Raw genomic sequence first — 26486 nt, 5'->3', positions numbered from 1 at the left:
ATGTCAGATCACCTACAACCTGGTATCTTATTAATAAATTATTTTATTTTCAGTAATATTTAAATTAATTTTACTTATTTACTAATTAAAAATATATATATATATTATGATAAAAACCTGCATAATTTAAATTTTGTTTGACTTTGGGAGAAGAATTTTTTTATTTGATCATTGATTCATCTTAAAAGTCTTAAGTTTTGTAATTTCCTAACATATACATGGTTTTTACATTTTATCTCAAAAACTGTTAAGTTAATGTAAATTTCTAAAAAAATATTAATTGTAGTATTATTTAGAACAAATCTTATTTTCAAGGGAAACTAAAAAATTACTTTTTTGATTTGTAGTTTATGTATTTTTAGGAAATACAAGTAACTTACTGAATATATTTACATCTACCATGGATGTATGCACATAGCGCATAGTAATACTTACGTATATTGAAGTATCTGTTCTTTACATGGCAAATGCTGAATTTTTAATTCATAAGTTTTGAGACAACAAATACGTTCTTTTAGTTTCAATTTACATTGAAATTTCATTCCTAAACATAATTTCAACTGGAAATTTGACTGCTGAATAAGATTCTTCTTGTTCTAGTAATTTGTACCCACTTAGGTAGTAAATGTAGTCCTAGGCTCAATACTGAATAAAATCGCTTTCTGCTCATCACTTGTCTTATCAACAGTTCTCTTGCAAAGCACAGCTTAGCTATGGATGAATATCTTGGTATTTGCAAACACTCACCAGTCTTTACTCAATTATTAATTCCTGCTTTTCTTATTATTATATCAGTGTTAAACTTTAACTTTAACTTTAACTTTATGTTAAACTTTACAGAAATGTTTGTTAAGCTTTTTACAGGTTCTCAAAGTTTTAAGATTGCTCAGTCATATAACCCATGCTTTAGATAACTTTGTCAAAGCCTACTTTCTGACAATAACAAGTTCTCTGGTACTTTTTTAGCTATTATTATTACTGAATGGCTTACTTCTTATATCCAAGCAACAGTCAACTCTCGATAACTTTTTTTAATAAAAAAAAGTACAGTTCATTATTTACCTATTAAGTATTAGCCAATTGTATCTAGAAAGATTGTAAAATTGATATACTTGTAATTAATTTGTGATATAATAAATGGAACAACTAGGTTTTTGAAAATACATAAAATTACATTATTTAAGCAAGATTTTTGGCTTGCATTTTTAATACTAATTGCGTTATACGCAGTTGTAGGTTAAGGATTAATGTAATTCTCTGATTCACCTTGTATTCATTGAGTTCTGGATCTCCAGGGGATGATTTTTCTATCATACATATTTTATTATACAGATTTTTCAATTTGTAGTTTATTGTAGGTTTTATATTCATACATATCATATAGGAATCAGTGATAACTACAAGTTTTCAAATACCCTAAACTTAAAAAGAAAAAAATATTCAATATTTTTAAGATTGAAAACAGAGGTCATTGTTGGCCAAATGAGTCTTCTAAGTAAGTAACTGATAGCAATTCTTTGACTAGTTTAACTTCCTGGAACATTTTTTAAATCCTCTTAAGACTCATTTAAGTAAAAAATTAATGAAATATCTTATTAAGGGGATTGCTGATTTTGACCATGAATTCATATATTTTTGAAAGTAATTTTTTAACACAAAACACTCATTTTAATTTTGCTATTGTGTTCTGTTATATTTATGTGATTTAATTTTTTATTATAATTTGTTATTCTTGAACTGCTAGTTAAAAAATGTATTTATCTACAACAATATGTCAGTTTCATTATTTAAATTACCTGTAAATTACTTTTGTCAGTATCATTTATTTTTCAAATTTTATTTTATTTGGGAAGTTATTGTACTATTACTTTACTGTTGTTAATTGTTTGTTTTTTCTTTGGAAGTAATTTTTTTACATATACTTATAAACTGTCACTGTTTCATTATTTTAGTGTGTATTAATCATCATACAAGTCTTGCAGTTTCATGAATTATTTTCTATTTGAAAATGCATTTAACATTTTTTAATTTATTGTTTATAATACATTCTTACAATTTTGTCAGACATTGTTACATTTAGAGCAAATAAAAAAATTATCACATTATGTTTATAGTATACATAAACAAAATTCACAATAAACTTAAAAACAAAAAATGCAACACACACACATGCACAATGTAGTAAATACTGTAACACACAGTCCATGATAGCAATTAATATTTTTTATTTGACTATATTTTTTATTTCAAATTTTATTTGTTTTTTTCTATTACTGATTAACAAATTTTACACTAAAGCATCAAATTAAATTATTTGTTTATAACAGAATCATAAAACTGGTTATTAATTTTTTACATTAGGTAAACATCGCTACATTTGATTTCTCTGCCACGTTTTAAATCAAATCAGAACATTGAGAAGCTCTCTGTAAAAACCGATTTCTAAAATTGTTTACTAAATTTGTGTTATTTAAATTGATTTCCGAAATCAGTTCTGTTTGTATTTCAAACATGATTTATTCGACTCTAAATAAAAATAATAAAGTTATTAATATATAAATACCCAAATAAAAGTCTCAAGGAGCAAAGCAGGTAAAGATATGCAACTCTTGCTAGCTTTTTTATCATATAATCGTTATGAAACGATAGAATTATTTGTTAGTCAGTGATTAACCATTGCATTATGATTAACAATATTTTGTGTAATAAATTTAATAGAAAATTATGTTACCCGTATAATAACTATCAAATATAATTTTTTTGTTTGTGTATTTAAAATCGATATCTCATAAGAGACCATAAGTAAATTTATTCATGAAGTGAAGAAGGTCCCCGATGAAACCCTTCATAAAAGCATAAAAGGTTCAATACCTATAGGAACATAGGAAAAGCTCATAGAACACATATAGGGAAAGCACTTGTATAAATGATCCAAGTAAATTCATTATTAAACAAATTACTAAAAAATAAATTGTAGGTAGAAAAAAAATTAAAACATAGTCATATTTTAACTATGTTGTTTCCAATATATGAAAACAATATATTAGATAAACAAATAATTGTGCATAAATAAAAATAACTAATTCGTAGACTACCAAAGTGACGTTCTTCCCTGCACAAAGACAAGAGTTATCCTGTGTTTCCACTCCTAGGTTCCTTCTCCAGGTCATTCCTCTGGTTACATCTCCTAAGTCCAGCATATGGAAATGTTTTAGTTGTCTGATGCCAAATGTAATTGCTGAAATTTATTTCTGGGAACATTTTGTTTTATTTTACGTTTTACCAGGCTGCCATATCAAATTATGAATCCATTTTACTCATATTAGTTTTACTGGTAGAAGTCAGTAGTCTCAACACGTAAAAAAACAGGAAGATTTTTTTTGTGTTTTTTTTTGTTATAGTGTCTAATATAATTTGTTTCAAATGTTTGTTGAAATATTTAAAAGAGAAGAGCCTATTGTAAAACAAATTTTCACGTTTTATTCTGCTATAAAAAATAAATATTTAAATAATTTATAATTATTTATGAAGCTATATTTTGATTTATTTAGTTACATCATTTACAAAATTTGTTATAAATTTGTATTTAAATTTATTTAGTTACATCATTTACTATTAAAACTAAGTTTTAACTGTAGACTTTTACTGTAATAGTTTTAATAATTTAAAAAGCTTTAATAAACTTTTACTTAAATAATCAGGATTAGAAAAAACAGTAGATATTTAATCATGATATCTGCCCTCCCCCAAAATACTCAATAATTCCATGTAATGCTTTATCTATAAAATATTCTTTTTAAATTTTCTACCTTATAACTCTTATTTCTGCAGGTAGTAAATTAAATAAAAAAGGTCTCTTAATATATGAATCTCTCATCAGATCCCTATTAATATCATTTAAAAAGTATGTTCAAAAAATCTATTATAATTGAAATGAAGTCTGACTTTATCAAATGATTTGAATGTCATGTTTTCAAAAATTCCTACCAACATGATTGTTTTAGTTATAATAGAAATCAAATTTTATCTCAAAAACTTTATTGAGTTAGTAATAGTATTTTTTAATGTCGAAAAAAATATTACTTAAAAAATTATTTAGAACTAATCTTATTTTCAAGGAAAACTAAAAAATGGTTTTTTATGAAATATAATTTATGTATTTTTAAAAAATACATGGAACTTACTGATATATTTACATACTCATGTATGCACACAGCTGCATACTATATTTACATACATTGAAGTACCTATTCTTTATGTGGCAAAAACCAGATTTTTAATTCCTCAGATATTCTTGTGACCAAAAGTTAGGATCTGAAGTTATGTTATTAGTTTGGTTCATTACTCAGTATTAAGATTGAATCTTAGTAAAAGCAATTTATTATTATTACTGAATTTTTAAGCTTCTTTTTCTGTATGTATTTGTTCTTACAAGTGCAAGAAAATGTTTCATACAAATCAATATTCAGCTTCTATAATATCATGAAATAACATATGTTGTTATAACATCATATGTTGTTAAAGTTTTGCTGTTCTTCTGTTCCACTTTTTAAATACTCCCAGTTCTTTTGAAGTTTAAACTGGTGCAAAACCTTTTATCCTGTTTCACTCTCTTCAGGATAGTTTAAAGGGAAATTCTGAATTACAATCTTCATTGAATTTCACAGGATCATTTCCACATTTTTGAGTTCTGTTTAACAAGTTAAAAGCAATAAGGGAATCCATATTTACTCTAATTTATCTTTTTAGCATTGGTTAAAGACCTAATCTTTTCTTAAACATTATCAGAGTTCTTTTCAAAATTCAATTCTTGCTTTTACCACAATTTGGTAACAAAATGAATGAAAACTATCCTTGTCTAGCCAATATTTTTTTTTTTTTGGTGATAATGGGAAAATACGAGTTATTTTGAAATGTTGATATCTTCTCTATACTGAATTTTTAGTTTCTGTAACAAATGGGTCTGACAATATATAACAGATGTAATAAACAATATACAGATTTATAGGACAATGTATAAATAAATGAGTTCAACTTTAACTCTGTTTAATGTTTTTACATGATTTTAAGGAAATTCCTCAAATTAAATTAAATATTGATCGAGTATTGTTATACTATTGACTATTTTTAAAGTTCCATCTAAAATGGAGCAAGATATGTTGGTTTTAAAAAAAGTGAAAATCAGCTTATATAAATCAAAGGGTTCATAAAGTTTTAAATCACTTTGCACCGTTTAAAACCCTCTTAAGAATAATGAGAAAGGGACTGCTAACCACTATTCTTCTTAATGATAGCTTACTGCCTAAAGAAGAAAATCCATACCAAGTTTTAAATTTCCAGTACCTTAAAACTTTGTAGACTTTATAAGTTAATAACTTAGAGTTTTTTAATCAAAGTAATTTTTACTTAAATTTCATTAAAGTCTATTTAAAATAGCTATATCCTTCTCAAAGTATGTTCAGTATAAATATGATAATAAAAAAAAATTAGTCAGTTTGTACAATCTGATTAATTTTTGGCTGACTGGTTCCTGTGATTAACATGAACTATTTTTATTAAAGCTTGTGTTGTTTTTTGTCATAATGCTAAAATTACACTGTATGGATAAACAGTATCAAGTTGTGGACAAACAAGTTGTTCTGTATATGTTTGTTAGAGAAAATATTCTTAAAAACAAAGAAACAATCAAATTTACTGCAAGTTATTTTTTATTTGTTAGCAGTTGTTATTTGTTGTCTATTTATCATGCATGAGACAATATTGTACTAGTATCTTTTGATGCATATAACTTAAATAAGTTTTGTTAATCAAAACATTTGGTTTATCATTTGTCTTTACTGTCTAGAACATAATACAAATATTACAATTTGTGTGGGTAAATGGATTATTAAGTGTACTCTTTTGGTTGCCAAATGTAGGCAGTTAGTCTTGGATTATTTTGATTTATATTTCACTTTGATGAGAAACTGTTTATTATTATGCTTATGGATATGTATACATGTGCATTTGGCTCTGAACACGCACACACACACAAACACACATATTCACAATATATATATGTTTATATCTATATATGTATTATGTGTAGACATGTACCTACACGTAATCATGTTTCAAATGAAAAAATACCACTTACATTACTAAACATGTGGTATATTTGCACTATGACACTAAATATGTTGAGAGAAATTAAATGTTATTTTTTGCTCTTTTTTAAGCTCTTGATAGTTGCTTCACACATTTATTCGTAGTTGCCATTTTCAGTATTTATTTTTCTTTAAACATTTAATGGATATAACTTACTGCACATTCAAATAATAATTATTACTTTCTGATTAACTTACAAATTTTAAAATCTGAAGGGATTTCATCATTTTGCTTTTGCTTATCTTCATGATCCTGTTCACCTAACAAGAAAGTTTGTGTTACTGGCTTGGTAAAATTGTTTTGAAACCTTGTTATAGATATAAAATAATAATAATCTCATAAATGATCAGCAGTAAATTCATTTAGAGACAGATTATAATCTAATTGCAGGTGAATTGGAAAAACTTAACTGTTTATTGTACTTTGTCAATATGACACATTTTTAATGATAAATGTGCTGTTATTTTTGATGATGAATTAATTTTATTTATGCTCATAAATATTCCACTAAGTTTGTATAAATTTACTTTATTTCCATTGACTCTTAATTAATGTTTACCATTAAATACATTTACTTTTTTGTTAACTAATGATTTATTTAGTATTTTAGAAATTTTCAGAATTCTTTGAATTTTTTTTAATTTAGTTAATATTCAGTCACCTGTTACTTATCCTTTCTGGCAATAAGTCTCTGATGTATGTGTATGTTTATTAGTTTTGAATGTTTTGGATATATATATATTTGATACTTAATTTCTTTGAAGCACTGCCTCTTGAGCCCTGGTCTTAAACATTAAAAATTTCTTGAGCAACATTAAGCACTGCTCTTAATGTTGTTGTCACATCTGCAAACATTTCTAGTTTAGTTGCCCTCATTTGGGATTAGGCATAGGTCTGTTGTTAAATTTTATTTAACATCTTCAGTTAACTATAATAGTTATTCTTTCAAAACGGATTTCAGTTTGGGAAATAAGATAAAGTCTGTTGAAAGTGGATCAGTTAAATAGGGTGGCTGAGAAAGCTCATTTGTTTTAGTGTAAATCAAAAAGTCACCAACCAATAGTCTGATATGGCATGTTGTTGTGATGTAGAATCCAGAATCTGTTCCTTTACAACTCAAGTTGTAAATAATTCCCTTCTGTCATTTTCTCTCAGATGATTTTTCTACACAGATAGAAGCAACAAGTTCTATGTCCTTTGCAGACTATTTTTGTTAAATGCTACCAGCAATTAGTAATTTGATCCTTTGATAAGAACTCAAGGTGCATGATGCCATTAATGCCAAAATAAAGACTGTTACATTGACTCACATTTACTTGACTGTTGGTCTTGGGAAATATTTTCTGCCCCATTGTAAAGATTGTAATTTTATTTCTTAGTTGTAATAAGAAATTATTTGTTTCTTACTTGTAAAAGTTATATTAATAAAGTTCTCTGTAATTTTTAGATTTTTAGATTAAAGATCTATAATTTTTCTTCAATTTTCACCTGATACATTTCTATATTTTTTTTGTGAAAATACTGTGGTGCGATCCTATTGATATGTTGCAATCTTTTACTATTTCCTGAACTGTCCTGAACTAGGACATCTGAATTTATTCATAACTGTCTTGAGTGTGAAGGCCATCCATAATGTGAGCAATCATCTGCTAACAGGCAGTCATTTGAAAATCACTTAAACCATTCATAACCATACTTGTATGTGTGACTTAGGCAATGATTACAATACATTATAAATACATTTATGTATTTATATTAATCATTTTATAAATGTATGTAAAATTTTTCCAAGTTTTTTAAGATTAATTTACTGCTCATGATATTTGTCACTTTATCTATTTTTATTACAAAAATGCTCTAAGTGAACTTGGGTAATAGCAATAGCTCAATGAAAACCCCACAGTATGATGATAAAACTGACAGCAGATTTGCCTTGCTGTGTCTTTGTACTGCCAAGCTTTTAATAAAATTTTGCATATTTTTGAACAGATATTGAGATGTAGATGTGTTTTGTGCGTTACTTTAAAAAATGTAAATACTTTCAAAGTGTGTTACACAAATTATTGATGGCATTAAATAATGCCTTATAGGCATTGAGAAACTAAAACCAATGAAATATTACTAGTTTCTTCAATCTTAATTCTACCCACTTCTGTATGGAAAGGCAGTTCTAATTACTATCATACTATCAATTACTACCCTATCATAAACAATAATCAAAACTTACTGTTCGTTAGATAATTGATCAATGTCAATTGACAGAAATCAATTAACACTATGCTGCATGCATGATGTATGTTTATTGGTATGTGAATATTATTTGATTCTATAGATAATTTTTGAAAGCATGTCAATAATTTCCTTCAACTTTGTCAGTTTCTAGAATTTGAATTAAATTGATTTAGAGGTTGGTTGATTATCTCTTTTAATGTTGGTCATTTTTTTGATATTTATTTTTATGAAAGTGATTGTAAGAATAATTTTAATTTAAAAAACTATATCTTTTAGAATTTATGGTTGAATTTTTTTTTTGTCTGTTGTATTTTAATTTACTCAAGGATCAGTCTATGATCCTATTTTAATTTCCAATTTTCTTTATGTTAATAATTTTATTACATGTGATTTTTCAGCAATTTGATGTTAATTTACTCAGAGGTTATTTTTTAAAATGAACTGATCATTTGTAAATAGATGAAATTCTTGTATAGCTAATATTGTTCTATTATTATTGATGCAAAGTAAATATTTCTTAATTATGCAACACTTTTATTTTAGGAATCTTGTAAAAAATATGTTTAATCTTAGAAAAATATGTATTTAAAAATTAATAGACTTCAATATGGCTTGGTTATTAAAGTAAAAGCTTGAAAAAATAGACAGATGATAATTATATTGTGCATAATATATGTGTATTATTAGGTTTTTACTGATACTCCTATGGAAATATAGATGTATCTGTTATGCAAAAGTATAAAATTTTATTGTAATGTAATACTTGTTTAGAATTTTCTTTAAAACTGCTATAAGATGACATTAAGGTGTGAATGTAGTAGTAACAAAGTATATAGGATACAGTCAACTCTTCATTATCTACTAGAGGATTATTTATCTAACTGGTATATTATCCATGTGAGGCAGAGATTATGTTAAAAGATAATAAGTTAGTCACATTAAAAACCAAGAGACCTTGAATTTTATGAAAAAACAGCAAACAGAAAGTAGTTTTTTCTTGTTCTGTAGAGTTATAAGACATAGAAACACTGTCTATCTATTATGTTATAAGGATCAATTCATCCTTGGTTCATATCGATGATCTATTATACCTGATATGGATATGCATAATAGAATCACATTATTTATCTTAAACCATATGTTATATTGGCTCAGTGGTATTTCTATTATTCAAACTGAATGGACAAGCAAATACATCACATCACTTCTATATTTATCAAAATACTGTGAAATGTCAGACCCTATAATAGCAGCATGTATTTTGACAATTTGGAAATTGATAAAATTGCTTGAGAAAAAACAGAATAGGATTATAAGATATTATGTTCACCTTTGCAGTGGAGAAAGAGAAAGAGAGAACTTTGAAGAAATTTTTATATTGAATTTGAAAAGATTTTATAACCACAAAAAGTCTATGAAAAACTCTTGATTATTACAATTATATAAACTTATTGTATATTGCAGGACCCATTTTTAGCAGCCTCATTTAATTGTGGTTTGCCACCACTCAGAAATATTAAATTAAAAATTTCAGAATTAATGACTTTATAATTATAACACAAATACATGCTGTTACTCTAGGGTGTCATTTCTCAGTAGATTAATTAAATATAGAAGTAATTTAGTGTCTTCACATGTCCATTTAGTTTGAATAATATACTGAGACAATGTAACATATGGCTTGCATAAATTAAATAATTCGCTACAAGATAAGTGATAAAAGTAATTCATTATCCAAGAATTTATAAGTTTGGAAAGGAAAACTATAGAATCTTTGTTTTATGGATAGGATCAGACAAGTTAATACTAATGATTAGTCGTAGATTTAACTTGGTTAGACTAATAATTGTGACTGGAATGGATATGAAGATGACACAATGTTACAAAGGTTACATACCACCAAGCTAACATTGCAGTAAACACAATTTTGTCATAACTGAAGTTTCTGATCAATTTATTATCATTATAAGAAAACATGAGCAATTTTAATTTTTTTACTGAAATTAAAAAACCTAAAAAAAAACTTAGTTTAGGTCGATTATTTTATTAAATAATAATTTCTCAAGCCTTTTACTTAGCATTTATTTTGTCCATAATATTTTTTTTCATTCCTGTAGTCCAGTAACCTTTTTCTAATCCAATACATTTAGGTTCTATTTGAAAGATAAAATTATTACTTGGACAAATATTGTATCATTTTTAGACAAAATTTTTTATGAAAATATATATGTTCCACTGCTTAGATAAATTGTGTTCTATCTGTTTTTAAACACAAGCTTTGTCTTGTGTGTATTGTGTGCGCTGCTGGCCTTAGGTACAAGAACTTATTATTTTGAATTACTTCATAACAGTGATATAAAATTGTAATAAATATATTTGTGTGTAACTATTGTTGCTCAAGCACAGTTCATTTAGTGAGGTATCATTAGGGTGCACTGTAAGGCCTTTTAATGTGGTGATTGTCATGTTTAACATCAATGTACAATATGAAAGTGAAAAACAAAATAAAAATTAAAATAAGAAATATAAATAGATATATAGAAAATTTATATAACCGGAGTATCAATTTAATTGAGTTCAAAGTTATTTTCTTTGCTTACCATGAAGATACTGCAGAAGTGATTTAAATATGTAGAATTTTTTAAGTAATTAAAACATCTCTTACATAAAATTATTGTAAAAATGACTCACTTGTTTATTCATTCAAATTTTTAAAGCTTCCTTCTATCATGATTAGAAGGAAATTAATTTATTAAAATCTATGCTTACTTGGTGTAGTTTTAAGTCACATATGACGGATTTAAGTAATTTGAATTAAGAAAGAAGGTTTTGTATTTTAAACCTTTAAGTAGATATAGGTATTTAGGACTACTTGACTCAAGGGATGTTTTATGTACCAATTATTCATGTAAAATAAATGACAGTTAATTAATTAAATTACATAATTTATGAAATTAAGATTAAATAGTAATTGAACGAATCAATCGTTCATCTTATGTTGAGTGCAGCTTCAAGAGCAAGAAGCTGGTGATCTTGTAGAATCTCCATTCTAAAAACAACATTTTTAGTTTATATATTAGAATATCAGTTTATTCATTGTCATATAAATCCTCTGTACTATGATTAGGCAGACATCATGTTTGTGCACAGATCATCATTCTCAGGCTTTTTTTGATGTTCTTTAGTTTGATTGGTTTTTAATTATGCATGTGTTATTTTTCCATACAGTCCATTTTTTTATAATTATTTACTTCAAGAATGTCTTTATTTTATAAAATTCCAAAATATCAAAAGTACTTGGTGTATTATATATATTTAGATTTAATATGTATATACAAAAATTTATTATTTAAAAAATATAAAAATAAAATAAAATATATATATTATTAAAAAATATTAATAGTTATGTATATTCACAATTAAAGCAAAACATTATTTAAATATAGTATAATCACTTATTTAATTGATTGTCAACATCAGTATTAATAAATAAAATGTGTAATAGAGTAATAAAAAAGAACTAACTGAATGAGAGATATTTTTCTGTTCTTATATCTTAAATCTGAATATCCAATAACTTAAGAAAAATATTAAGATACTGGTATAGTAGTAATAGCAGCTAATTTAAAAAATAATTATTGAAAAACCATTTATATTTGTTACGTCTGCATCTGATCTTATAGTAGAAATTGCTAATTTTATGGTTTGAGGTTCAAATCTCAAAGGTTTAAACAAGTATAATCATCATAACAGTTTGAAGTTTTTTGTAATATTTTTACCAATATAAATAAATTACATTGATCATTACATTATTATTATTATTATTACAATAGAGAAAATAATGCATGATCAAATGATTGTTTTTCATTTTACATCAGATTTTAAATTGATGTTACTAGTATGATTATAATTAGTATAAATTTTATGACCTTCGTAATAAAATTATTAACAACTTACTGTCAAATTAATAGAAAGATCCTTAAAAAAACGAATTTCATAATGTGAAAGTAAATGTTTTATAGCTTTTAAATTGTTAACTATTAAATGAATTATTTTCAAATTTATGAAAGTTTTTCTTCCAAAGACCTAAATAAAATCAAGAGATAATTTTCAACTTCTTCCCCAGAGGAGTATCTTTCTCCAATTGAGTATATATTTAATAGTTTTTAAGTGTTTCATTTTTTATCATGCTGTTCAAATGTTCATATTTAATCATTTTAAAGTATTCATCTTTCATCAGGGTGTTCTGGGAATTTAAATTTATTAATATGTTTTTTAGTTTTGTTTTATTACTCTGTTAGGCAATTTATTTATTATTGTTGATGTATGCCTATATATCCATAATTAAATGTTTGTTCTTATTTATTTGGCTATATAAATTAAATTTTTAAAAAACTTTATGAAAATTTAAAAATATGAAAACTTTAAGATATTAAAAATAGACTCCTGATATTAGAATAAAATCTTAAACCAATTGCTTTTTTTACTCCTTTATAAGTGAAAGTGAAAAATTTCATGTAGCTAAACTAAACTGCACATAAATAAATTAAACTTTGTAATGTATGGCATATACTTTGGAACTTTATGTGATGGATATTTGGTTACAAAGTCTCACAATAAGTGTAAAATCTTGGCAAGAGAAACAGATTTCCAGCCAGTATTATGAGTGATTGCTGGAGTTGCCGCATTGTGATATTTAAAAATTTGAACAGTTATTACTCTATGCTAGTGAATATTAAGATCAAGAGAAACCATTGAAAAGTGATTGGGATGTTAGGGGTCAAATATATATCTGTTTTTTTTTTAATTAATTTTTTTAATAAATTCTTGAGTAGTCTTTGTGTTCTTTAATCAGAATTAGGGTTTATTCTGTTTTTTATTTTCTTTTTGTGTGATTTTTTTAATTAAACACAAATTCTGTGTTTATATTTTTAAAAAGTGTTTTATTTTTTTTTCTCATTTCTTGCAGATCATCTGCGGGTTTTATTATCAGCAATAACTGTCTGTCTGTACTACCATAACCATGGATAAAATAGTTGACTGTATTAAAAATAGTGTATAGATGAAAATTTTATACACTTTAGCATTTATAAATGGTATTCACATTTTAAATCAGTAAACAGTCCAGTATTATTATTTTTTGAATTTGGGGCCAAGTTAAGGGCAGGTTGGAACCCCCACATCTTTCATGATCACTGCATATGCTTGGAATGCTTCACCTATCTACATACACCATGAATATGAATCTATGGTTTTATATACTTTAATAAGAATGAAGTAATAAGACCAGGTAGTTTAAATTAAGATTAGAGCCAATTTTTTTTCTATTTAATTACCATTACTCTTAAGTTTTTATTATATGAACATTATTTTTCTTGAAGAATATTTTTTCTTTATTCTAAATAGATATTTTTATAAAATAGAAGAATGACTCTTTAAAGAGATGAAATTATAAAAATATTATTATTATCACAGTAAAATAATTATAAGTTCTGTTTATTTATCATGCATAACAAAAGTAATACTTCCTTCCTACTATACCAGCCTTTACAGATACATATATTTTCTTCCTTTTTTTAAGTATTAATTCTTAACTATTTTTAAATTTTAAAAGTTGTGGATTTTATTTCTTTTAAAGCTAATTTTATAGTTTAATTTAAATACTAGCCTCATTGTATTAAAATAATACTGTACTTGATCAGTTCATTACAGTTGTCTTTTAAATGAAGGAATTTTATGATTTATTAATTATTGACTTAGTTTTATGCATACACACACACACACACACACACACACACACACACACACACACACACACACACACACACACACATACACACACATACATAGATACATACATACATACATACATACATACATACATACATATATATGTATATATATGTATATGTGTATGTGTGTAACACACACACATATATATATATAATAACAAGACATATTTTACTTAAAAATATTACTTTTACTACTCTCTTCGGTTAACCAATCAACAATACACAGTATAGTTAAATACACAGCATTTTGCTTAGAATTTTCTGAGCTTCCTCAGGTGACAATACACATTCATACTCAGATCATACAAAATTCTCTTTCATACTTAGTATGTAAGTATGTTAGCAAGCAAGTATGCAAGAGAATTTTTGTATGATGTGTGAATGAATGTGTATTGTCACCTGAGGCAGTTTAGAGAATTCTAAGTAAAATGCTGTGTATTTAATTTATAAGTTTGTATAGTTGATTGGTTAACCTAAAAAAGTAATAAAGGTAGTGTTTTTAAGTCAAATTTTTTGTCTTGTTATTGTATTTAACTATCCAATCAAGAGGAAAATGAACTTAGTTAATATTCATTGTATATATATATATATTTTTTTTTTTCTTTTACTGTTATCCTAGAACAAGGCCCAACTTATTTTTTAATTGCTCTTTGTTGAGCAAGTCCTTATTTCAAATTAATCATTAATTAGTTTTTTTTTTTTTTGATGCTATAGAGGCCAGTAAAATGATCAGTTTTATTTGATTCAAGTAAAACAATAACCAGAATTATTGACTCTCATTAGACTACAATGAAGAAAAGAAATTTTGTGTTTAGAAGTGATGGAAAGAAGCATCCTTATATAATTCTGATTTTTGATAGTAAAAATATCATATTGAATTGAAAATATTTATATAACACATGCAAATTAATTAACCTGGATTCATTAAAAGTTATATAACTAATGAATTAAGAGTAATTTTAAATATTTAGATTATGAACTTAAATTGTTGAAGTTTGGCAAATGAAACACTCAAAATTTGCATTCTAAACACACACAAATATCAAAATTAACTCAAAACAGTGAATTTAATATGATTATTTTACTTATAAATGCTATTAAAATTTCATTCAAAAGAATAGTTATTAAAAGCAATGTATATAATTTTTTTAAAACAAATTCAATCGTTTTAATTAAAAAAAATTACATTCAAAGAAATTTAGAGAAATTGATCTTGGCTGTAGTCAATCAATTACAACAGATTCTCTGGTTTACCGTCAGTTTTAATAAACGAGCCATATTCATAAAGTAAGAGCTGTTTGGTTATTAAAAAAAATAACTTGTGAGAAAAGGTTTTTACTTGCAGTTTAAGTTTACTATATATATATCTACTTCACCTTTCCACATAATCGCCATTCAGTTCTAAGCACTTTTTGTAACACTGCACCAATTTCTTTAACTGTTCTGCATAGAAGTTCGCCATCTGGGAATTGAAACAGTTGACAATAACAGTCTTGAATTCCTCGTTGTTTTTAAACCGTTCCCTACAAAGCCACTTTTCAAATGCAAGAAGAAGAAGTAGTTGCTAGGTGCAAGGTCGGAACTGTATGGAGGGTGATCAAAAAGTTCCCAACAAAAATCTTGAACCTTCTTCTTGGTTAAGGCAGCAGTGCGTAGATGCACTTTGTCTTGAAGGAGGATTACACCAGACAACAGTTTCCTGCATTGTTGATTTTGGATTGTATGTCTCAGTTTGGTGAGTGTTTTGCAGTATACATCAACTGTAATTGTTGATCCACGTTCCATGAAACCAAAATGATGCCCTTTCCATCCCAAAAAACAGTAGCCAACATTTTTCAACTTGAGTATGGAGATTGCTTAAACTTTTTCAGTTTTGGGGAATTTGAATGGGCCACTGCATTGACTGTTGTTTCGATTCTGCATTGATGTAGGATATCCACGTCTCATCACCCATAACAACGTGGGAAAACAAACCATCTCCATCTTGTCGATAGCGGTCCAAAGATGCTCGTCAACTGCATATTCTTTGCTCTTTGTGTTGGTCGGTGAGCATTTTTGATACCCACCTTGCACACAGTCTGTGATATCTGAGCTTTTCTGTGACAATTGTGTAGATAGAGGTACGTTCAACATGCAGAAATCCATCAGCCAGATAACGTCAATCGCCAATCGCATCGTAGTTTTTAGTTCACTTGTTCAAAGATTTCATTGGTCTGAATACTGGGCCTGCCACTCTGCTCTTCATCATGCATATTTATTTGGCTTTTTTTAAAGTGACACTGTAGGTCCATACACTCTAGGCACAACTCCAGATAAATTCCAGCAGCTGAAGATTCTTTTACACACAAATATCGAATAACAGCGTGCATTTCACAACTGGCAGGAGAAACAGTTGTCGCAGACATTGCAATCTGCATTCACCGGCAGACAAACGAGTACTTAATCAAAACAACAACTGCAGTGGATTTATAAATAGCTGGTAGATGGTCCTGCATGCGTGAAAATGTTCAGACCCACTAATATTTAAATATAAGTTGATGGCCCTTGCTTTATGAATATGACTTGTGATTACTTTACACAGTGTAATATGTAATATTCAGATCTAATTATTTTAATAATCTGATTTTACATGTACTTATAAATGTTAAGAATTCTCTAATTTTACTATATTTATTTTAATATTACATATGCATTTACATATCATACAGTAAGAATATTCGTGAGGCCCTTAACAAAACAATTTAAGAAATCTTTTGAAACAGATTGATTTCACTGGAAAATTCAAAATGGGCCAAAGTATGGGACCAATCAGATGTATTTGAGGGTATATGAAACCACTATATTTTACATCAGATTTTCTTTAGAACAAAAATTTTCATTAAGTATAGGAATTTCTCCAGTTTTCATATGTGCAGACATTTAGAACAGCTAATAATTAAAGATTTTCTCTTCTCTGTTATGATTTTATAAAAAGTTTACTATATTCAAACATAAGAATCTTATTATTTATAAAAATTTTTCCCACATTCTTTGTTTATTTTTCAAAATGTTGACTTGTTTGTACAGTAAATATGAGTAGACAAGAATACTTTGGAGAAATCTCTCCTCTAAAATGTTACTCTTGGAACGCATGCAGTTCTTATAGTTAAAATAATTTCCCTATGAATAAACTCTGGGAAAAATTAAATTTTCAGAAATTTCTTGAATACGAAATTCAAGTAAGTGGAGACTTTGAATTAATATAAAACTCATTGATGTTTGAATTGTTTAAGTTCTTGGTTTTAATTTTGTTTTTTGTTTGTTGCAAGAATGTTAATAGCTGCTGATTGTTATAGTATTTTTGATGTTGATTTCAAATATGTAAATGGTTTTTTCTATCAGGTATAGGTTTTCTGTACGTAATATTTTTTAATATAAGAAAAAAGCATTGTGACAGTATTATAACATTATTATACATGCAATTTCTACACATTTAAAATCTACTTCTTCTGGATTTTCTGGTGTAGTTTGCTGTAGTTACATCAGTCTTGAGATTCCACAGTAGTCAGCCATCATACTTGTATTCTATTTTCCCAGGTAGCTTGTTCCATGGTGGATATTCCTAATGAAAACATTCTCTATTTTTCTCACTCACAGCTCCAAGATTTGTAGGGAAAAAATCCAGATGAGATTCTAAGAAGTGGATCTTTTGTAAAATATTTAATATTTCTTATGATTTCCAAGGAAGTTGTTTACAACCTTTTAAAAAATTCCATGCAGCAACCTCATAGTAATTCAATCTGTCTTCAAATTCAATTTCATCATTAGTTTTCTTATTTACGATCCAACAAATATACTTTCCTTCATCTTAGCATCACTTAGGAAACTTATTTTTTAATAAGTAAAATCGAGTCCCATTACAATCCATTGTTTTAATGAAATTTTTCATTAAACCTAGCTTAATGTATAGTGGTAGAAGGTCATTTTTCAGGGTTTGCTAATGCTGAATTCACAAGGTTGTTCTTTCTACAGTCACTGTTTCTATTTTTTTTTTAACTTAATGGTTCTTCATATTTCTGCTGTCCCACTTACACAAGAAGCAAGAAAATTTAGTATACCCAAGTTGTAAACCCAATAACAGTGCTATCAGTTTCAGGTCTCTACAAATGTGCCAAAAATGTTTCTTATACTGAATCACATCCAATACAAGTTTCATATTTCTATATGATTCTTTCATTTGAGCTTCATGAGCTAAAGGAATAGGTGGGATATTATTTCCAACATGATGAAGGGCTGCTTTCAAATTAGGCTTTGAGAAGTATATAAAACGACACCATTCATCAGCTTGGTGCACATGTCCAAAGCTTCTAGTAAAGATTCCACATCATGAACCTTGCACTTGAAGAAGAAATGTTCAAATTCACACTGCCTGACCTGGAAAGCATTTATTTTAATATTGTGTTATAAAAGATTCTATCCTTTCAGTCGTGATGTGAGATTTTTACTTGTTTCTTGGATAAGTTTATATTGTGAATGAGATCATTTAATTCTGACTGATAATTTAAGTGTGGTTGAATATTTATACTTTCTAAATAGTGTGGTTCTTTCCTTTGTTCATCATCTGATACATCTGCAAATCTTCAATATAAACAGCTTCATCTTTGTCTACTTCCCATGTTTTTGGTTCTACTGGAATTGGAAACTGTGGATTGTAAGGGTTGGTCTTACAGCAGATGGAATATCAGGATATATAACAGTATGACTGATCTTAGCTCTTATACCTAATATTTTTGTTATATAAAACCAACAGTCTGTGAAGTGATCCTTCGGTTCTCTCCAAACTAATGATATTGAAAATGTCATGTAACAGGATCCACTCAACCAACTAGTCAACAGGATTTCACATGAATTGCAGCAAATATGAGGAGTCCAGGACCTGTCCTGATCACCTGCTTTACATCTAAAATAGAATTCGTATGATCTTTTTTTATCAGTGGAATTATATTTCTTTCCTAAGACTTTAATGTTACCCCACCACAAATATAACAGAAACTGTCTGGTTGGTTAATGCAGTTGCATGGCATTTTTATTTTTTTGGTGGCATTTTCACTACAATACACTCACAGACACATATTACAAAACTTTAAACACTTTACACACATTATTGCAGTTTATACACTGACTTTACAGAGAAAAATAAATCACAAATCAGTAGAAAAAGTAGCTGCACCATTAAATGTTACACATATGATAAATTGCACTTGACTTTTGTAATTAAAATTTTTCTTAGCCATTGTTTATTGTTTTACACCCAGCACCAAGTTACCAAAACAAAATTATATATGCTGTAAAATGTGTGACTAATGGTTGATATAGTTACATTTAAAAAGAAATGTGATATGAATCATATGTGTATGTATCATTTGTAATTGTTTTAATAACTGTGTAAATAATAATGATGATAATAATAGTAATAATATTTATTTTTCACGGCCATTTGTCAACTCAGATAAATTACAGTTTATTTAGAAAATTAAATGCTGCAATAAAAAAAAAGTAATATATTGTCTTGCATTGTTCATACACATGTACTTGGTAGAAAATAGGAAGGGCAATTACAAAAAGTCAGAGGCTGGTAGAGAAATTCTGACTTCATATTCAGAATCAGCACCTAAAAATTCATGAGATTCAGCAAATATTGACTATGTAACAAAATTATTGTTGACCAGTGTTTTTAAAAGATTGTGGATTTATTGGATAGTAGGTTTGTTTATAGGGTTGAATTCATAAAAGCGTGATGTACAATTTTTAAGTTAATGCGTTGTAACCTGTTGTATAAAATTTATAGTTCCACATTCTGTTTAGTGTTAAATTTTTTTTAAATTCAAATTACAAATTTTACAGGACATTCTGAAAAGCAAGTATTAAATTAAAAACTTGATTTACTAGCCTATTGTGAGAGTCTTGAATTGTGATCACTTAAAAATTTTAATTAGCTTTTATCAGTTTCCTTTCATTATATATATATATATATATATATATATATATATATATATTGTAATAAGATTCTTTTGTTACATTTGAAACTTAAAATAAAAGCACTTATTTCTTACAATTTACTATTATTTAATAATAATCTTCATGAATGGATTAAAATGCATGGATATTATATTTCTAATATTAAAGTATGGTGTGTTATTCCCTTTTTTTTGTTAAGATTTGAATATTTTCAGTTTTTGTTCTTGTGAATTTAGTTTTTAAGTTGTTATTATTCTTACAACTAAGTGTTTTATTATCATTTTCTTCTTTTCTCTGTTAAGAACTTTTAAAATGCATAATTTTTTCATAATTTCTTCCATTATCTATTTAGCTTTATCTATTAGAAGTTATAATAAATTTACTTAAAATGAAAATTTATAAGGAGAAAAAATTAACCTTTTTCCTTCCAACTAGTTTTCTTATATAATTGAAAGATGAAGGATATGAGTGATTAATGAAAATGTTGAGGAAATTGAGGAAACAAATTTGAATAATCATAAAATTGCTATTAGCAGAGTTACTGAAGAGATTGCTACCTCATAAGATTTATGCAAAGTAGTATTCAAAAATATTTCTGGTAAGACAAGTGATAACAAAATTTATTCATAACTGTTTGACTAAACATTGAATTATCTTGAAATTATTGAAGAAATGATAAAGTCATGGTTGTTTTAAGTTTGGAACAATACATTATAACTGATGAAGCAAAATCAGAAGCCTGTCAACAGAAGCTTCTAAGTGCGTCAAGGCTGAAAAAAAGCACATGAAATTTGATCAAATATTAAAGTTTGTACTATATTTTTTAGCTTTCATGCTCTTATTTTACATGAGCTTATTCCTTGAAATGCAAACATTAAGATTAACTTTAACTGTGTTTAAGATTACTATTTAGGTATTTTTCATCATTGAAATTATCTGTGAAATATTATTCGATTTATGGCAGAATGATTGATGAAAATTATTCATGACAAAACGTTGTTGTTTTTTGAAAATTTTTTGTCAAAAATAATATGACAATACTGAAACCACCCTAATTACCAAACAGGGCTCCATGTGACTATTTCCTTCTTGAGAATTAAAAACACAATGGAAAAAAGCAGTGGATATGATACCTTTGAAAACATTGAACAAAAATTGAGAGAACTGAAGTTATATTGGAAATTACATTTCAGCAATGTTTTTTTAAGATAAGAAAACAATGGTATAAATTTTTGAAGTGAAAATGGAAACATTTAAACCACTAAGAATAAATTGCCTGAAAGTTTTGACCAGATCTCTTATATTAAAATTCAAGATTATTGAGATTCTTTATAATAATCATGGAGTAAAAGTTTAATAATTTGTAATCCAAGAGAATTTACAGTTGTGTGAGTATTTTTAATGACTTACAAGCTCCTATTACAGAATTCAGGTTCACTGATGCGGTAATTTCAACACACTTAACAGAAGTCTTAAGTTTCAGAAAACTTAACAGAAGTGTGTAACAGAATTTTGTTTTGATTTTACTACTTGAGGATAAATGAAGCATGTATATAAGCCAATTAATGAACTTTGGTAATACACTACACTTGCATTACATACTTTTTTTGTTATTAGTTGTCTACTAGCTGATTTTTTGGGTAGTTTCACTCTTCTGTAGTTTGCTAAAAGCTTCTCTTGACTGGGACAGTCTAAAACTTGTCCCAGTCTTGTTAATTTCAAACAAGTCTAGGTTAAGTGTAGTGTAATCTGTGTGTGTGTTTTTTGGTTCTCATTATTGCATGTTTTCCTTTCTAATTTTTTTTATAAAATTGTATGAAAATTTGTTTACATGGTAAATATAGTTCATTAAAAACATGTATTGTCCAATAGCTGTTGCCATTGTAGTGTAGTTGGAAGTAACCTGAGATAATTATAAAAAATAGCATAGTAAAGCAAATTAAAAATATTTATGTTTAGGAATCAAAAAGACAGTTTTCATTAAGGTTTTGGATTAAGTACAACTGATAACAGTTGGGTATAAAGAATGTGTGTGGACATTTTTTGTACAAGAAATTTATAGTGGAGAACTTATTGAGCTGGCAAAAAAGGTGTAACTAAAAAGTAGCTAATTGCAAAAAAAAACAGATTGATAATTACAACAATCAGAATTTAGCGCAAATTTAAAAAAATGTAAAACTTGTTTTTTTTTTCATTTTATTATGTACATTCACAATAAATTTTATTACATTTTATTTCACACAGATATATCTAATTTTATAAATATTAATGTATAAATATTTTTTAATTATTATATATACTTTACATTTATATTAATTTTTAATGTTAAAACAGTTTCTTTTGCACCACATTCATTGGTTAAATTTTTTATCACGAAAGTTGCATTTATTATTATTATTATTATTTACTTTTATACATAATACCATTATACAATATAAATTTTTAACAATTTGTAAATTTTTACTTATTTCTAATTAAATATATACACTACTTTATAAGTTGTTAGTAATTTAATATTTTTTAAATTTTTTTCATGATAATTTTATTTATTTTCAGGCACTGATCTCAAACGAAATAAGTGCTAAGGAAACTGTTGTAACTGAAAATGGGAAAGTTATTGCTGGTGCCGGAGCTGCTAGTGATAATGTCAGTGTTAGTTCTGAATGTGGAAGCCAATTCTTTGCTGTTCCGCTTGACTATTTTGAAATAAAAAATAATCGCCCACTTCGGCTAAAAAGAAAATTATATGAATTTTATTCAGCTCCAATTACCAAATTCTGGGCAAACTCGGTTTGTATTCATTATTTATTATTAATGTAGTAAAGTCTGGTGACTGTAATTGTCTGTTGACATGTTAACAAGAACTTTTTTTTTAATTTTAAGTAGTCTATTGAAGCTGTTTGTGTAATAATTTACATTTTTACAATTTATTTGTAAACATTGGAATAATTATTTATTTTTTTTTTTTTTTTTGTTTGGAAATTATGTAGTATGATTTTTGTTATATTCTAAAATAGAGTACTGCTTTCAGTTACTGAGTATTATAACCCTTTTAATCTGGACATCAATAATTTGGAATGTTCTGGGATCTGGCTGGATTCAGACCTGATATCAGTTTTTTTAGTATTCTGAGAAAGAAGTAATGAATGAAAATATAAACGTACAAATGTTTCACTATTAATGTAATTAGCTATTCCAAAATTTAATTATTAAAACCCATTATTTTAGTATAACATAATGTTTTATCAGAGATTTACAATAAATTTTCTGGAAGTTATTCACTTGTTCTTAAACATTCTACTGCTGCACTACAACTAGATTTGTACATAGTTTACATTTTAGTCCAATAAATGTAAAAATGTTACAATGTAGTTCAATAAATGTTAAAGGTAACTTCTGATCAGTCTCAAACTAATTCAAATATCCGTTTTTAATTTTGAGAAGTGTGGTCTGAAATAGATTCAGGGCATCAGATTTGGATATCAGATTTTTATCAAATCTTATTATATTTCCTTAATAATATGTATGTAACTCAGAAAGATAGGGCAGTTCTGCTCGGCTTTAGTCTTAACATGAACTAAAAAGTAATTTTTCCATTTTTGATCACTTTATTTTCTGTATTCTTTTCTTGTGTTATGATAATGAAACTAGATCCTGTACAGTACAAGGAATTTGGATCACAACTTTTTGTCACCCAGAAACACCTTTCTAAACAGAAGTGTTTCCAAGCAGGTGGTTGTTTTGAGACTTAAAATGTTGCTAAGGAGTTGTAGTTTTATTTTTCTATATTTACTGACTTATTTCATTAATACAATATGGTATATTTTACTTAAAACTGAAATTAGTAATAATTTCTTGTATTAGAAATATTATTACTATTTTATTGCTGCTATTATTTAAGCAATTCCTAAACTGAATAAATTGTTGTTTATTTATTTTTTTTTTTTTAAATAATTTTAGCATGAGGAAAAATGATTATTTATTAAAACCTACAATATTAATTAACTTTTTGGGTCAAAAATCTAAAAATATTTTGTGTAATTTGTAGACATCAGTATTCATTAGACCTGTTATTGATAACAATAATATTATTTCCACTCATAATTTACTTCCGTTAAAGAATTTATTAACTTTATTGCCAATCATATTTTAACTTCTGAATAATGTTCATATTTTAAATTAGTACAAGTTGTGTTTTTATAATGTAAAGTCAGTTTTGAATTTGCAACATATATAAGCAATGTAATCAGGTAGCATGTGTGTAGCTGAGTTATTTCAATCAATAGTAAGCTGTTAGAAACAATAATATAGTAATTTATAATAAGTGCTACAATTCTTGATTCTGCCAATGTGAAGTATGAGAAGTAATCTAATTTTTGATAACAAAAAATAATTCTGTGGTTGAAATTCACAAGAAAATTTGTGATGCTTGCAGGCCACATATTTGAATGAAAATTCTGATGAAAAATTTTAAGAAATCTGGCACTACAGTACCAGTTTTCTCACAAACTGTTTTGTATGTTTCATTACAAAACAGAACTGTTTTTGTAGTCACAAAAGAGCTGTTGTCACTACTGTTTTGTGACAGCAACTCACAAAAAGTGACCCAAGTGTTTTTGACGTTACACTAATTTAGATTTATGAATTTTTAACTGAAAAATTGTGCCATAAAAAATTGTATGACAGATGAGAGTCATAGATGTTAACCATTAATGTAAGGAAAACGTCTTGCTGCAGCACATGAATTTTTGTGGCATTATGAAAATGAAGATGTTGAATTATTTGATCACATTGTCATCAGAGATGAAACCTGGACTTCTTATTCGAACATCAAGACAAAGTAGTAGTTAATGGTGGAATTTATCATCTTCTAGGCTGAAGAAGTTCAAACAATAATGTTCAATAAAGAAGCTTTTGGCTACTGTTTTTTTTTTTGGACAAAAAGGGGTGTTGTTGAATTTAATGATTGTGGAACCACTCTAAATACCTATACGTATTGTGAAACATTAAAAGAACTTTAAAAAACAAATGCGATGGGATCCTATAGTCTGGGATTTTGTTTTCCATGACAATGTTTGATACATGGCAAATCAGTCATTGAAATGAATGGAAAGATTTTTTGGAACTCTTCAATTATTCACCCTATAGCCCTAACATAGCTCTCACAGCAATTATTTTCCTTTTCTTCACCTTAAATAGTGGCTTACTTCATCAAAGGTTTGACAATGATGACAAATTGAGAAATGGCATTGCTGCGTGGTAAGTCACTTGCAGTGGAATTTCTTGAAGAGGGAATAAGACACTAGTGAAACACTATGAAAAATGTGTTAAGTTGTAGGCGGCTATGTAAAAAATTGGTAAATAAATGTAATTTTTTTGTTTAGTAAAGTTTGTTCATATTTTCCAATTTTATTTTTATTTCAGAATGGATCTTACTTTAAAAATAAATCTCGTAAATTATTAAAAGTACAAATTTTTTATTCCTGTTTGAAAGGAAAGTAATGTAATGCAGTTGCTTTGTAAAACAGCAGAATACAGAGAACAATAATATATATGTTAGTTGCATTTCTAGAAATGAGACAATTAATAAAAACTCCAGAATTTTTTGGATTTTTTTTAATAGCATAAAAGATTCTTCAAGTTCTACCACAACTTATTACCTTGAGTCTTCCCATGCTGGAATCTACAATCTTTTTGCAAAGGTGTTACTATGCCCTGTTCATATCGATCATTTTTCCTATTACTATTACTGCTGCTGTATTGTTATATTGTAATTTTGGTGTATGCCATTGATAAATAAATAATAAATAGATTATGGCCAAAAGATATTTTAGAGATTTATAATCCAGTATTCAAATAAACATTGGGACTAATTTTTGTAAGTTGCAATGGAAATGTTGCCTGAATTATGAGTTAATCAATATTACCAAAAATTTAAGTGAATATAATATATATATGTACATACAAACTTTATATGTATATACAAACTTCATATTTTAATTTCATTACTGATGGTCAAGCATGACTGCTTAATTTGCATTAGTTTCTGCACGTCTTACTTTTATAATGCTATTAAGTGGGATTTTATTTAATTCTTTTTTTATTTTATTTTCAGATTGCGTATATTATTTTCCTTGTTATATTTAGTTACGTTGTGCTAGTCCGAATGGAACAAAGTCCTTCTTGGCAAGAAATTTACTGTATAGCTTATATTTGTACACTTGGATGTGAAAAAGTTAGGGAGATCATTTCTTCTGAACCAGCTGCTGTTAGGTCAGTAAATATATATATATATATATATTAAAAAACATTTTCTCC

At 26.8% G+C, this 26486-nt stretch overlaps 1 protein-coding gene across 6 annotated transcripts in view; it reads left to right on the top strand.

Moving 5' to 3' along the window:
- Trpm (transient receptor potential cation channel, subfamily M) overlaps window positions 1-26486 on the top strand; it is a 747840-nt gene that overhangs the window by 677301 nt on the left and 44053 nt on the right. For all 6 annotated transcript variants that reach the window (XM_075360566.1, XM_075360569.1, XM_075360568.1 and 3 more), the window contains 2 exons: window positions 22725-22958; window positions 26284-26441. In XM_075360566.1, coding sequence (XP_075216681.1) covers window positions 22725-22958; window positions 26284-26441 — 392 coding nt within the window. The remainder of the gene's footprint in view (window positions 1-22724; window positions 22959-26283; window positions 26442-26486) is intronic.

Source organism: Lycorma delicatula, chromosome 3, assembly GCF_047948215.1.
Source record: "Lycorma delicatula isolate Av1 chromosome 3, ASM4794821v1, whole genome shotgun sequence".
Lineage (NCBI taxonomy): Eukaryota > Metazoa > Arthropoda > Insecta > Hemiptera > Fulgoridae > Lycorma > Lycorma delicatula.
The sequence above is the reverse complement of the archived record's forward strand: the minus strand, read 5'-3'. Positions and strand labels throughout refer to the sequence as shown.